At 51.4% G+C, this 13213-nt stretch overlaps 5 protein-coding genes across 5 annotated transcripts; 3 read left to right on the top strand and 2 right to left on the bottom strand.

The window, feature by feature from the left end:
- Positions 1 to 198: 198 nt before the first annotated feature.
- On the top strand, positions 199 to 1524 carry A1O5_07128 (gluconolactonase; the record flags this gene model as incomplete). Its single annotated transcript, XM_007747717.1, has 2 exons — positions 199 to 330; positions 388 to 1524. The coding sequence occupies 2 exons, from the start codon at positions 199 to 201 to the stop codon at positions 1522 to 1524; spliced, it is 1269 nt and encodes a 422-aa protein (XP_007745907.1).
- A 483-nt stretch (positions 1525 to 2007) lies between these two features.
- Positions 2008 to 2808, top strand: A1O5_07127 (uncharacterized protein; the record flags this gene model as incomplete). The annotated part of the gene is made up of 1 exon (XM_007747716.1): positions 2008 to 2808. One exon carries the CDS (start codon positions 2008 to 2010, stop codon positions 2806 to 2808), a length of 801 nt encoding a protein of 266 aa, XP_007745906.1.
- Positions 2809 to 3392: 584 nt separating this feature from the next.
- A1O5_07126 (uncharacterized protein) lies at positions 3393 to 6286 on the top strand (the record flags this gene model as incomplete). The annotated part of the gene is made up of 2 exons (XM_007747715.1): positions 3393 to 3488; positions 3536 to 6286. 2 exons carry the CDS (start codon positions 3393 to 3395, stop codon positions 6284 to 6286), a joined length of 2847 nt encoding a protein of 948 aa, XP_007745905.1.
- Positions 6287 to 6848: 562 nt separating this feature from the next.
- Positions 6849 to 8029, bottom strand: A1O5_07125 (uncharacterized protein; the record flags this gene model as incomplete). Its single annotated transcript, XM_007747714.1, has 2 exons — positions 6849 to 7611; positions 7662 to 8029. The coding sequence occupies 2 exons, from the start codon at positions 8027 to 8029 to the stop codon at positions 6849 to 6851; spliced, it is 1131 nt and encodes a 376-aa protein (XP_007745904.1).
- Positions 8030 to 11085: 3056 nt separating this feature from the next.
- A1O5_07124 (uncharacterized protein) lies at positions 11086 to 11676 on the bottom strand (the record flags this gene model as incomplete). Its single annotated transcript, XM_007747713.1, has 2 exons — positions 11086 to 11153; positions 11181 to 11676. 2 exons carry the CDS (start codon positions 11674 to 11676, stop codon positions 11086 to 11088), a joined length of 564 nt encoding a protein of 187 aa, XP_007745903.1.
- Positions 11677 to 13213: the final 1537 nt, after the last annotated feature.

Here is a 13213-nt window from a genome sequence, read left to right as displayed (position 1 = left end):
TTCCGGCGACAATCCGTGGGGATGGAATATACCATACCGCTAGGAGCCGTCTCGTCTAGGTAAAAACTTGGAGAGCGGCAACGGTCTTTGGATGATATAGTCAGTGAACCTGCCTTCGACCGCGAGAATGATGACAGCACCATTCGCCTGTGACTTGGACAATTCTGCCATCGTCAAGTGTTGAAGCTGGAATAAAAGATGAATGCCCTTGTGGTTGTCGCTTCGCTTCTTATAGCAACTACGTCGGGACAGCAGCAGCCACCGGGTGTAACACAACCCATAGTGGAGGACTGTGGTTTTGGCGATTCAGTGGTCTGCGTGAACAAATACGTAAGTGCTGATTCTTTCTCATTCTCAGACAATCAACACCATGTTGACACTGACAAGGCTGCTGTGCTTCCATATCACTTCAATCGCTCAATAACTTCACTAGCCGCCGACTATGACTTCCGCAACACCACGGTACCAAATGCCCCTACTTTCCAGCTACTCCAGAATGCCTCCTTTGTGGTGTTCGACCGAGACCGTGGATTGCAATACCTAGGGCCAGAACCGACGTACGAGTTCGTATTTCAAGTCGGTAATTCAGTACATGAAGCTCCTGTCTACGTGCCAAGCTTGAACAAATTATTCATGTCTCAACTGCCGCCTGTGGCGGCGCCAATTAGCACTATGTACGAGTATCTGCCGCAGCTTGTGGTCGATCTCGGCCAGGAGCCATTGACCCTGCAGGAGTATGTGACGGATCCTCCGATATTCGCGCCGAATGGAGGTATCTATCACAATGGCCAGATCATCTGGGCTTCCAGCGGTGGCTTCAACAATCTCAACGGCACGGAGCAGCGTATCGCGCTTCACAGCGTGGATCCCACCACGAACAAGTCTACTGTTCTTTTGAACAACTTCTTTGGGTTTTATTTCAACAATATGGATGACGTTACCGTCCACCCGACGTCGGGCGATCTCTTCTTTACTGATCCTGACTATCCCTGGTTCAACGGCCGAGTTGATACAGCTCCTCAGCTGCCTACTGCAAGCTATCGCTTTAACCCAACAACAGGAGCCTTGTTCCTGATCGACGACACCATAGAGCAACCCAACGGAATCGCCTTCTCGCCAGACGGGAATACTCTATACATCACAGAGACTGGTTCATTGACCGGAAGTATCGATCCAGCCGTTGGGCCTGGAACAAAACACTACAACACCACAGGCAAAAGATCCATATATGCCTTTGACGTGGCCAATAACGGCACCAAAATCAGTAACAAGCGTTCCTTCTACATGGCGCAAGACTACATACCGGACGGCCTCAAGGTTAGCCGCGAAGGCCTGGTTCTTACGGCTACGGGTCACGGTATCGATGTGATTGATGATATGGGCCAACTCTTGCTTAGAGTGCAGACCAACCATTCCGTCCAAAATCTGCAATTCACTGGTCCAAATCTGGATACAGTCTGGCTCATGGGTAATCAAGGGATTAGCAGGGTGCATTGGAATATCACTGGCCAGATTCCGAAGTAAGGGTCGAGAAATAGAGTGGCCAGCTGCCTCGGGAGTCAAAAGCCGCGAGTTCAGAGCCCTTACCTAGAAAACGGCACTCATATTCCATCAAGTCTGTTCATGGCACCTAATGAATGCACAGCCGGTTGCCCACGATGTTGGTTGCTGAATGTGTAGCAATACATGATAGCCGAATGAATCGAGCATTAGTGCCAAGCTGGAGCGTTCTCCAGATGGGAGACAAGGCGCATCGACGAGGCTGAGTTCCTGACAAGGCTGGGAATGTCCTTGCCCCACTCCCCGCCTTGTGCCCGCTGGGGTATCAGTATGCGGAGAACCGAGGTGCGAGGTATTATCGTGGCACGGGTAACCCCTTGAGGTTGAAGCGCAACAGTCAATATCAATGCTTGAGACGAGTACATGTATGGTTATCCGTCATGACGAAGCCGTACCCTCGCAAACCGCAATCCAAGGCACGACTCGTTGTTCCAATCTCTAGCCAAGATGGCCCCCTTTGTTGACACCCTGAGAGCCCAAGGGCCCCTGGTAGGCACCTTTGTCACATTGACCTCGACATTATCGGCTGCAATCGTGGGCGCCGCAGGGTACGACTGCGTGATTATTGACATGGAGCATGTTCCCACTTCAGCTCTGGAAGCCACACATATTGTTCACACGATGGCCTCGGCCTCCAAGGGCACCTGCATGCCCCTCGTCCGGGTGCCGTCCCACGGTGTGGAATGGATCAAATGGGGGCTCGACAGCGGCGCCGCCGGCATCGTTGTCCCCATGGTAAACACACCCGAGGAAGCCCGTCAAATCGTCCAAAGGGCTCGATATCCGCCCCTGGGGCAGCGAAGCTATGGTCCGGCCTATGCGCCCTTCGCGGACCCGGCGTCCGATCGCTCAGCGGGTCAGTACTTTAACAGCACTGCGCAAGGATTGGCAGTCTTGCCTATGATTGAGTCCGCGACCGGTGTTGAAAATGCAGATGCCATATTGGCGACAGAGGGAGTCAGTGGCGCATTTGTTGGGCCTTTTGATCTGCGATGTTCGCTAGGTCTCCCGGGTGGTGACGGGAAAGAGGATCGCTTTCTCGACGCCCTGAAACGGATTGCGGCGGCGGCGAAAAAGGCCGGCAAACCTGTTGGTATATATACGGGCTCCAAGGAGCAAATGGAACGCAACTTGAGCCTTGGCTTTGAGTACATTCTTTACCAGGGTGACTCGTCCCTTCTTGCCAACGCGGTCAAGGCTTCGGTTGAGGAAGCGAGATCAGTCATCAAGCAGGCAAAGTCTTCATAAGCAGGATAATGGAAAGACTAGACGGCGGTCCGTACGCCGATAACACCTATTTCAGATCAAATTCGGGTCACTGTTATAAGCTCTCGTCCATTTCGAAAATATGGCTGACTTTATTCTGCCGTTGCTCTCTTTTCCTGTCTGCTCTGTTGGACAGCGTCTTAGGATTGTCTCTATCTCCGTGCTTTGACAAGACTATGCCACAGGTCTTCGGACATTTAACCACCCTGGATATCTCTTCCTATCACTCCGAGCTGCGGAAAATGGAAGACGGCCCGAAAGACAATTAACATGACGGAAAAGTAGTGAACTTTGGGCGTCAAGGGCATCGAAGGTGTTTCAGCCTGGCGACATACGCAGTGTTGCCGGACCCACTATTTCTTGGCTCGTCGTCATTCAAACTCCGACATGCCGATTCCCTCACCTCAACAGCGTTTCCTCACTTCACCATGTGGGAAGTTACACGGCTTGACGGCATTACTATCCATCCACCTTCTTTTTAGTCCCGTTCAATGCGCTGTAGGAGCTATCCTTCTGCCCCGTGCCCAAGTCATTTCTGAGTCGATCTGCCATGTTCGGTTTGAGCCATGGGTGCGTCAGAGTCAAAATTGGTATTCAAGCAAGGCATCTTCAGGCTCTCGGAGGAGAGGAACATTGCAGCCAATGACCCATATTGGACAAACGTAAGGTGTGTTTTAGTTACTGTGAACTCGCGCGCTAATAGTCGCAGTTCTGGGAGCTGCCAGAATCCGTCGAGGATGTCTTCAGTCTCTTTTCGCATACCGACATACGCAGAACCCGAGATTCTGCCCTCGAGAACCTCGAAACCCTTATCCTAGCAGTAACCTCACGCCTGATCGTGTTAAAGAACCACCCCTCGTTCCCAGATCCTGATCTCGCCCCAGAAAGGGATGCTCTCAATTGCATACGAGTCCTCACCAGGCTTCTCCCATACGTGTATGAGGCCGACGACTTGACAGAATGGGAAGAGAAGTTCTTCTGGGGCATGAGGCGGCGCCGTACGAGAAGATCACAAGTCTCAGGTGAAGTACTATTTGACGACAATGAGGGCGAAGAGAACACCCCTACAGAGAATCGTGAACAGGAATTTGAGGATGTGAAACCGCTCGCAGAAGAACTTATAGACACTTTGACGGACCTTCTCTTCTATGCTGGTTTCACGATAGCTGACCTGCCACAGGCAAAGAGCAAGGTTACGTACGCTATCTGGCAGAGTGGGGTGGGTTGCAAATCCTCCATTCCCACGAACAAGGAACTCGAGAGCAATCGATGTGAGGTCCTGAGGCTTCTTCTGACCATGTCCAGCAAGGCGATGTATACGCATTCCAATGTACTTCCTGTTCAAGGTGTCAAAGCTATCACATACCTAGCCACCTGTCCAGACAAGCAGATTGTTCTGTCTACGCTGTGTTCTTTGATCAACACCACGATCAAATCCAATCTCGGATCATGGCGCCTCCCTTACGACCACGTGGTTCGCAAGGACTCCAAACAGACCCTCGTCGTCTACAGCTTGCAATTCCTCCTCGTTCTCCTGCTGTATCCAGTCCCCGAAAATGGAAATGGTCCAGCGCCGAAGAACTTTTATCGCCATTATCTTGGTCGATTACATCGACCGGAAGACTTCCAGTTCCTCGCTGACGGCATGACGCGAGTTCTGAGCCAGCCGATGCAAGCTACAACGTCCTACCTACCTGGAAGCCAGAAATCAGTCAAGTGGGCTCCGGAAATGGTAATGCTCTTCTGGGAAGTGCTTCAGTGCAACAAAAGATTCCGAGCTTTCATCATAGAGTCCAACCGCGCACATGACTTCATTATCCTCATGCTATTCTACGCCATCGAGTACAAAACAGACGCATCGAAGCAGGGTATTGTGAGAATGTGTGTCTTTGTCCTCCAAACCATGAGCGTCGAATCCACCTTTGGGAACAATCTCAACAAGAAGTTTGAAGCGCAGGATACTTTGCCTCCATCCATTCGTTTGACCAATTTCAAAGGCACCTATGCGGATTTCTTAATCACGTCAATCCATACCTTGATTACCGGGAGCAAGGGCAAACTTGAAGCCATCTACCCTGCCTTGCTCGCCATTATTAATAATATGGCAGCCTACGTACAGCATTTGTCTTTGGCGACAAGTACTCGACTTGTACAGCTCCTGGCGTCAATGTCTACCCCAAGTTTTCTTCTTGCGAACGAGAGCAATCACGTCCTTCTTCGGGCGCTGCTGGAATCTATTAGCACCATGATAGAGCACCAGTACGCATCCAATGTCAACTTGATATATGCCGTCTGGCGATCAAGGAAGCGTATCGAGGCCTTAAGACAGTTCACGCTGGAAGGAGGCCAAACAGAAATTGAACAAGCTGCGCAACGTCGTAAGGAGAGTGCTGTTGCTGATGGCGCAAACGATCTTTCCAGATCAACTACCATGGACAATGTGGCTTCGCCGACGACTCGCAGTGGAATGTCCCCCAACCTGGAGAGTGCAGTGGGCGGAACATTCGCCATAGGAGATTCCGACGACTCAGAGAATGAAGAGCCACCGACCCCTTCTCAGTCGACCCGATCCATGCAAACTTCCCGGACTCCTTCGATAGCCTCGTCGTCCGTGCCTGAAGACCATGTTCCCGTTCAACTATCGGGTATGTCGGAAAAGGCCAGGGGCAAAATGCCCGCGAATGCCCCAACGTTCTCTCGACAAAATAGTACAACAAGCCTCTCAGCTACCTCGACATACGCCCCAGGTCGCGGCTCATTCCAGCCCACCACAGAATGGCTGGAAAGCTGGCTCCCCGACCTGCCACTGCACACTCTCCTCACTGTGATTAAAGTTCTCTCTACACACCCCTTGGCCTCACCACGGGTTAACAACGGGGCAGCGGCTCACGGTGACAGCACAAACCCGCCTTCGCTTGCTTCTTCGCGCCGCTCATCGCTCACTGGAGCCGACGAGCCCTCCATCACGAACTCCCACACTGCAACGCTAAGCGACTTTCGCTCTCAAATTCCCTCCACAGCCACGCATCCTGCGATTGCCGCGATTCTTGCTTCCCCTTCCCCCATCCGAGTGCACCTTTTCGAATGGTCGCCGCTCTCCCTAGGCTGGTACATGTCCGTGCTCTGGTCTTTGATCTTCACAGCGGAGATGATCATCTCGCCCACATCCAGCACGGCGGCAACCTTGACGGGAAGCGGAATGATGGCTGGTCCGGTGGGCGTTTGGAATGGGACAAACGTGAAATTGTTTCAGGTTGCAACAGAGGGCAGGAGAGAAGGACCAAGCTTAAGCCAGCCGAGAGGGGCGGTGGATGCTGTGGGTAGTAGGATTGTGCAAGGGGTTCAAGGGTTGAACCTGGGCGGTCTGGTTTCTCGAGTAGGAGGTGGAGTGAGAAGTGCCACTGCTAGCAATACCGCCGACGGTGCTTTACACCGGAGAGGCACCACGAGAGAAGTCTGATCCAGCCTTACATTTGCCATTTTTGGAGCCTGGAAGCAGGCTACGTATCTGGTTAGAACAGGCGTTCTGCGTGCCGCGGTATGTGGCGTTGGGGGGAAGACAGGAGATGCAGTTCACGGCGACAGCGACGGCGTTGTAGAGGGAGCTTTGGAGCATGGGCGCCCCCTTTCGCTTTCCTTTTTCCCATGCGCACAGATGTTGGTTTGTGGACGAGCGCACACTTTAAGTATTAGAGCCTGGCTACTTATCAAGTATGGCGTCTGGGGTACACATGCGGTCCCTTTCATTGCAAGTCGAGCTATCTTGGTTGATATGAAATGCAATTTTTGCTGGAGTCAGTTCCAGAGACAAGAACCGAATCTGGCTGTGATCTGTCTTCGCTTTGCGTCATGCAACGGAATGTGGAATGTTATCACTGCCACTACGGGTGAGATCACGGCTTCAATGGGAAAGCCAGACGCTCTGCACGGAAGAGAGAACATGGCTTTGTAGAAAGGTAGGATTCATGCCCGGAAAACTGCGTGCTCCATACGTACACAATCAACACTGCACCCGCTCAACCTCAGAAGCCGCCGAAAGAATCGCTCTTGGGTAATTTCCTGCCCTTGTCGTATAACCATTTATAATTCAACCCTGACACGGCCTGTGAAGCTCTGGCGGGGGACGGTGAACTCGGTTCTAAGCTCTCCCGTCTTGATCTTCTTTCACGCATACTCTGTGATCGACTAAGGCCTGCAGCACCACCACCACCAATGATGGCTCCAAATGGGGAAGGAGTACTCCCGCTAAAGTCGCTGTCTGGGATTTGTGAGGATTGATTCTGGCTCACGGCTTTGTGGAATAGAGGGCTTGCAGTCGGAGAAGGGGAAAATGTCGAACCAGAGGCCGTGCGACGGAGGGATTGCGAGGGCGTGGGGGAGAAGCCGATGGTATAGCGGGATGTGGACAGAGGCGATGAAGAGTAGTTGGCAGATATGCTGCGACGATCGGTGGAGGCGGAAGGGTAACCGACTTGAGGGCTCGTTGTGGGACTCCCGCCGAAGGAGGAGCCAGAAAGACGTCGATAGCGCGGAGGAGTAATGTAGCTAGCCGCCGAGCCAGCTGGACTCTGACCTGGAGGGGCGGACGGTTTCAGACCTAGGAGTGACCGTTGAGATGGTGTCAAGGGGATGTCTGTGATTTGGTCTTTCTTGGAGATGTAGGGCATGACAGGCCGGAGTAGAAGGATTATGTTTAGGCAAAATAGAAGGCGGATGATGAGGAGGGCGGTCTGGGAGACTTGGGAGGGGTCGGCGATGCCGCTGGATTTGAGCAGAGGAGGAACACTGGCGACTGGTCAGTCATTGTCATTTGGAACCGCAGGCTTGCAACATACCTGCTGTAGTAGACATCGCTGAAGATGAATGTGAGAAGCAAGGCAGCAGCATTGGTCACGGCGCCCTTGACACTCCTGTCCGTAAGTGCTGTGGCAGCATTCCGCCTCAATATCTCTGTTGTCTTCGGGTGTCTAAACCTTCCTGGAGTGGATGGAGGAGTAGGAAACTCGGTGGGTTTGGGCGAAGACTTCGAAAGAGACAGGCTGAGATTCTGTGGTTTTCCAACGACATTGCTAGGGGCACTTGTGACTGTTCTCGACGCTTGCGACGCGGCCTTCTGTGTGGTTTGAAGAGCGGCGTTGTAGCTAGGCCTGTAGCTAGGCCTCATAGAAGGAGAGGGAACCAGGGAGGTAGCGGTTGTTGACATGATGGGCAAACCAGATGCGCTTAGGCACTTAGCAGAGTTCTAATCAGGCCCTAGGGCCCTGGGGTTCTGTTGACACTTACCGAGACGAAGAAGAAGACGAATGACTTACCTATCAAAGTGTCAGCTTAACATTGTTGTCGTGTCGTAATCGTCGTGGTGAGTTGTGGCTGTCGTCTTGAGTTGGATTGCATGCTTGACTTTCTTTGTTGACTGTTTCCGCAGTTGGATCGGCTAAGTTTCTACAAACGGCCCCCAGCATTGGACCTTTCTCTCCACCCTCACCGGCTCAGCTGCTTTTCAGCACCAATTGCTCGACAGATACAAGCCTAATCGCTCTTCGAGCCATAGAAACTTTGACACTACGTTGAAGACTACTGCGAGAATTCACAATGCTCACCACATCCGCCGATTTGCAACTAAGCGCTTGCAAATAGAAGCTCTGTCCCCCCCATGCCCCTGACCCTGACCACGTCTATGTCGGCCCCGACGGACTCATCACTTACGCTTTGATCTGGAGGGGTGCATCCTTTAGACAGGGTATCTGTAAGTATTCAATACGCACCCGGAACGAGGCAGGTAAAGAGGAACGCGAGGAGGGATATCATAAGAATATACTTCAGGCGAATAGTACGATGAATATGTAGGGTGGAACGGCCATGTAGACCGGTAAGGGCTTCATGGCTACCACGATACTGTTATATGAGCGGAGGATTGTAAAATCCAACAGCTTCTTGATCGGTTTGAGGGGAGGGGTGATTTCCCAGTGTGATAGCCCTATTTATTCCAGCTCAATCTTGCTCAGCCAGAGCCTTGTCTATCAATCTAGTATGGCTCGTCTTTGTCAATGATTTTCAGCCATGCTGGATTCAACTCATTGCCTCGCCTAAGGAAGGAATACCGGGGCAGATCGCAAGGCAGATTGGTTTCAGGGAACACGATTCTACGCGAAGTGGCTGAGCAACCTTCAGCCTTGCTATGTTGTCATTCTTGGCTTGGCAGCACTTGCATCTTCCCCGAAAATCTTCTGGGTACAGCCTTGTCTTCCTTTCATGTAATGTCATCTTATGAGTCTTGATACAGGATGGAGCAAACCACCGGATTCAGGGAGTCTCGTCTATCAATTGGTCACAAAAGACCAGCCGTTGAAGATGTCGATCAAGGCGCGACAAGGTCCAAGAAACACCACACTCAGCCTGATGATCACCATTATGCGACGAACGTGACATTTGATCAAGATTCTTTGAATCGGCATTCTCGAACTGGAATTTCATACGGTGCCGGAGAAGGATCAGCAGTCCATACAGGGTTACTGCCTCTTATCGACACATCTACCAGTCTTCCACCAAATGATTCAGGGTTATTTGACGGCACTGGTATGGGCGTTTTCGGGCAAGAGGACTTTTTCGCATCAGAAACATTCAGCGCATCAATTAACGATGGATAATGGCCCGACTTAACGCCTTAGAAAATTGTTTCCAAACACCTCCTCCACCGACAGACGGTGCTTTGCCTGAATCTACACCGCTAGAGGGAGAAAGTTCTAGACCTTCCAGCGCGAGTCCAAGCAATTATGAGAACCATTCAAGTTAGTCAGGGCCTCTCTTGTTGCCTTCATGATTCTCACACTAAACCAAGGTTCAGGCGCATCATCACTGGGCCTTGGAAAGACGCGATACGATGCTTGCTTCGGAGTCGTAAGACGCCATTCCCATCGTTCTGGATCCTTGATCTGACTTCTCTCACAGATTGTGACAGATGTTATATCTTCCTTGGTTCCCCAGAAGGGAAATTGAACAAACCCTGTGCTACTCCGGCCGTATGGGAATGTATACAAGCTCTACCTTGAAGACTCCAGCAAGTATGCTGGCATCCTGGAGATGCCTTGCCTTCAGAATTTACTCCAGGAGTATGCCGTTGAAACGAGAGCATACCTTACCGCAAATCCTATCAAATCAAGGACCACCAAAGCACGCAAAGCCAAGAGTCAAATCCTCAGCCGCCAATGCTCGCTGCGGATCATCGTCTATGGACTCAAGAGCGAAAAGGATGCCGTCGGCCAACTTCTCTCAGGTGCTGGCGTGTTCATTCAGCAGCCTTTGGTCAGCGAATGTGAACCAGAGCCAGAATACTGTAATCCTCTCTATCTTATCCGCCCCGGACACCAGTTGCCGCCGCTGGAAGAATTGACAATATCGATTGGGAATTCCATCACAAAGGCTCTGAAATACTGAACGAGACCGACAAGAGCAGAATCATGAGGATATTTGACTCAGCTACTGATTTCCCGGTCCCTAGCGAGCTCGTTCCCAGTCCACGCCTACGGACAACCTTAAAAAAGTCAGTAGAAGCCCCTATGTAGAGTCAGAACCTAACGGGTCTGCAGTCACCAGCTTACGGCGGTCTCTGCCATGATCTGGAAGGAGTCTGGCACCATCCAGAATGCTCCAATACCATCAATCTGGGAGTTAATATCTCAACCTGGCGAACCGACCAGGTTAGTAAATTCGTTTATGTGAACGAACGGCGCTGGACTAACATACGTGATTCAGATACCGTCACATAATCACTGGGCTGCGCCAGGAGAACCCAACTGCTGTGCGAGGTGGTTGCCTTGCCGATGTAAGTCCTCCGGATCCCTCTTCACGTGTTTGACTGACAATCTATCAAGGAGATGGGCCTAGGGAAAACATTGAGCGTCCTAGCGTTGATCTGTTTGTCCCTTGACAGGCTCAATGACCAAGATATCCGTATGAGGAAAGACACTCCTCGTGCCACGTTGACAAATGTGGTATCTGCAAGCAGCCATTGTCCCGTGCCTTCGCAGGTGCGGCCACGCGAGGAGTCCAATTTTTTCTCATATGTTTGCGGGGATATATCGGACCTGATGGCCCGATACTCCTGTCGACGGAGGGATTTCTCTGTTTTTTTGTGGTGATCCCGAGCTTGAAGGTAAGTATCATGAGCCTCCTGGATGTGTTCCAGCGAGACCTCGCGGCGTAAAAGCCGGGCGTGCCGCTCAATCTGGGTCTTTACCACACTAATTTCACGTTGCTGTTTTATCCACAAGGCATCGAAAACGATCTTCCAGGCTGACCGATAATTGTTATCCTCTTGACTTCCGGTTCTACGGGTACAGGCGGAAAATACGTACGTTTCTTTCGGAAGAATTTTAGTGCTATAAGATAGACAACCAATACGTCTCGGAAGAAAAGAACCAGGACATCCTTGATCAGTTCATTGCTTTCGAAAAGCTTTCCGGCGACTTTGAACTCTGGGAAGAGCAAATTGATATCTGCGAGAGTGTCGACGATGGCATCGAATGACTTCTTCACACTGTCTGCCCACTGCAGGAGGAACTTGATTGGGCCCCAGATGAGACACAGCACATCCTGTTTTGTCTGGACAAGGACCTCGATCACACCGGCATAGGTCCGCAGTGTCTCTAGGTACGGCTGAATTTTATTGAGGTTCCGGAGACGGCCTGTTCTCCCCTGCTCTTTCTGAAATTTGTCGGTAAAATCGCACACGTCGTCAACAGTCTTGACCTTGAGGATTTCATCGACTAGCTCTTTGTCGCCGAGGCTGGCCTTGAAGTCTCGAGCCACATTATCGAAGCTCGCGTGGATTGGGTCATACGGAGCTGTCATCATGAATTTCTGAAATCTTTCAACCTGTCATCTAGAAGTTTGCAGTCTTTGTGAGGATCCCTGGTATATTCTTCGGCCTTCATACCTGATCAAAGAAGAAGAGAAGAAGACGCACCGTGGAAATCAGAGTCAGGCTGCTTTAGTTGCCTGCCCAGTTAGCCTTGCCATCATTATGATAGGCTCGTCAGGCGAAACGTGGCGGTCGCTCGTGAGGCTGAGCGTGCCGCCGAGGAACCAAGTCAGGCCGAGTGTGCCTTGCCGTCCAACACATCTTCACCTCGAATACCCACGGTGCATCTGCTGCAGGGAGCCAGCCGAACAGCGGAGGAAACATGGGTTTCACCGTCTTTTATCTTCGGCGACCTGCGCCCACCATCCTTCGCGGGATTGGTTTTGTTCACGGAACACCAGAACCAGAACCAGAACCAGCTAGCGCCAATATCACCCTCCGCTATCGACCACTTCATACAGCTCCGTTCAGCCTGACGATGGACGCATCTAAAACGGCGGCGCCGTCAATCGGCAAATGTAACAACCTTCCGAACTCTCAGTTACGTGTACCTTAAAAACCCTCATATTCAGGCTATACGTGTTGACAGGGTTGCGAAATCGCCACTGTGGCAAACCACCTGAGACGCTAGCTGTCTCGCCAACTGCGCCACTTATGAACCGGATGTACCAAGTAGGGAACGCAAGGTATGAGTAGCTGTGTTACTAAGAGCAGTATAGTGCAATCAATAACATGAATTGGCTACGGAGAGAGTGTAACTACTTAGGGGTAACGAGAGTGTATATATAATGTTCACGCTCTGCGCTGACCAGGCCAACAGAGCGGACAGGGCCAACAGGGCATCTCACGTGATCCAGCCTTGTTCCCCTGTGGATCCCTCCACTTGCCCAATGAATGTGATGAGCCGTGCTTGAGCGACTCATGACCGGTCGTTTCTAAGACTGCGTCTAACATATTGGTCCTCTGGAAGTAGGAAGTTGTAGCTTTGATAGAAGTATGGTTGACTTTAATAGCGAGTGAGTGACAAGTCATTTTGGGGGAGAGTAGAAGTGGATGCTTAGTCGAGAGAGTATCTACAACGCGGGGTATGCACTGACAGAGGTATTCCACATCGCCTCTCGCCTTATAAACCCTCTCACCCACCTTTCGGTCGGTCGGTCGGTCGGAACGGACCACTCCGGGCGGTGCCAAACTCTGTTGGACCTTTAAGCGTTAAGCTATCACACAAGTAAGCTTTGAGCTAAGCCGCTAGCCCTCCGGGGCTGGAAGGTAAGTCCAAGTACACAGTAGGGAGCTAGTTAATCAATATACGGAGCAGCACTGTCAAACAATAGCTGGCAAAAATCGAGTGAGGTCGCGTAGCCGTTGAGGGAAGAGCGTGACAAGAGAGATGTACATCCACAACCCCCTCAAAACTGAGTAGCGAAGTCTCTGAAGTGAGCCAGTTTCACGTGACAATGAAAAACAATGACATCCTTCACAGTCTTATACCACCACTGGTAGTCTGCAGAGATCATTGCCCGACAG

This window comes from Cladophialophora psammophila (genome assembly GCF_000585535.1).
Source record: "Cladophialophora psammophila CBS 110553 chromosome Unknown aczJe-supercont1.10, whole genome shotgun sequence".
Lineage (NCBI taxonomy): Eukaryota > Fungi > Ascomycota > Eurotiomycetes > Chaetothyriales > Herpotrichiellaceae > Cladophialophora > Cladophialophora psammophila.
The sequence above is the reverse complement of the archived record's forward strand: the minus strand, read 5'-3'. Positions and strand labels throughout refer to the sequence as shown.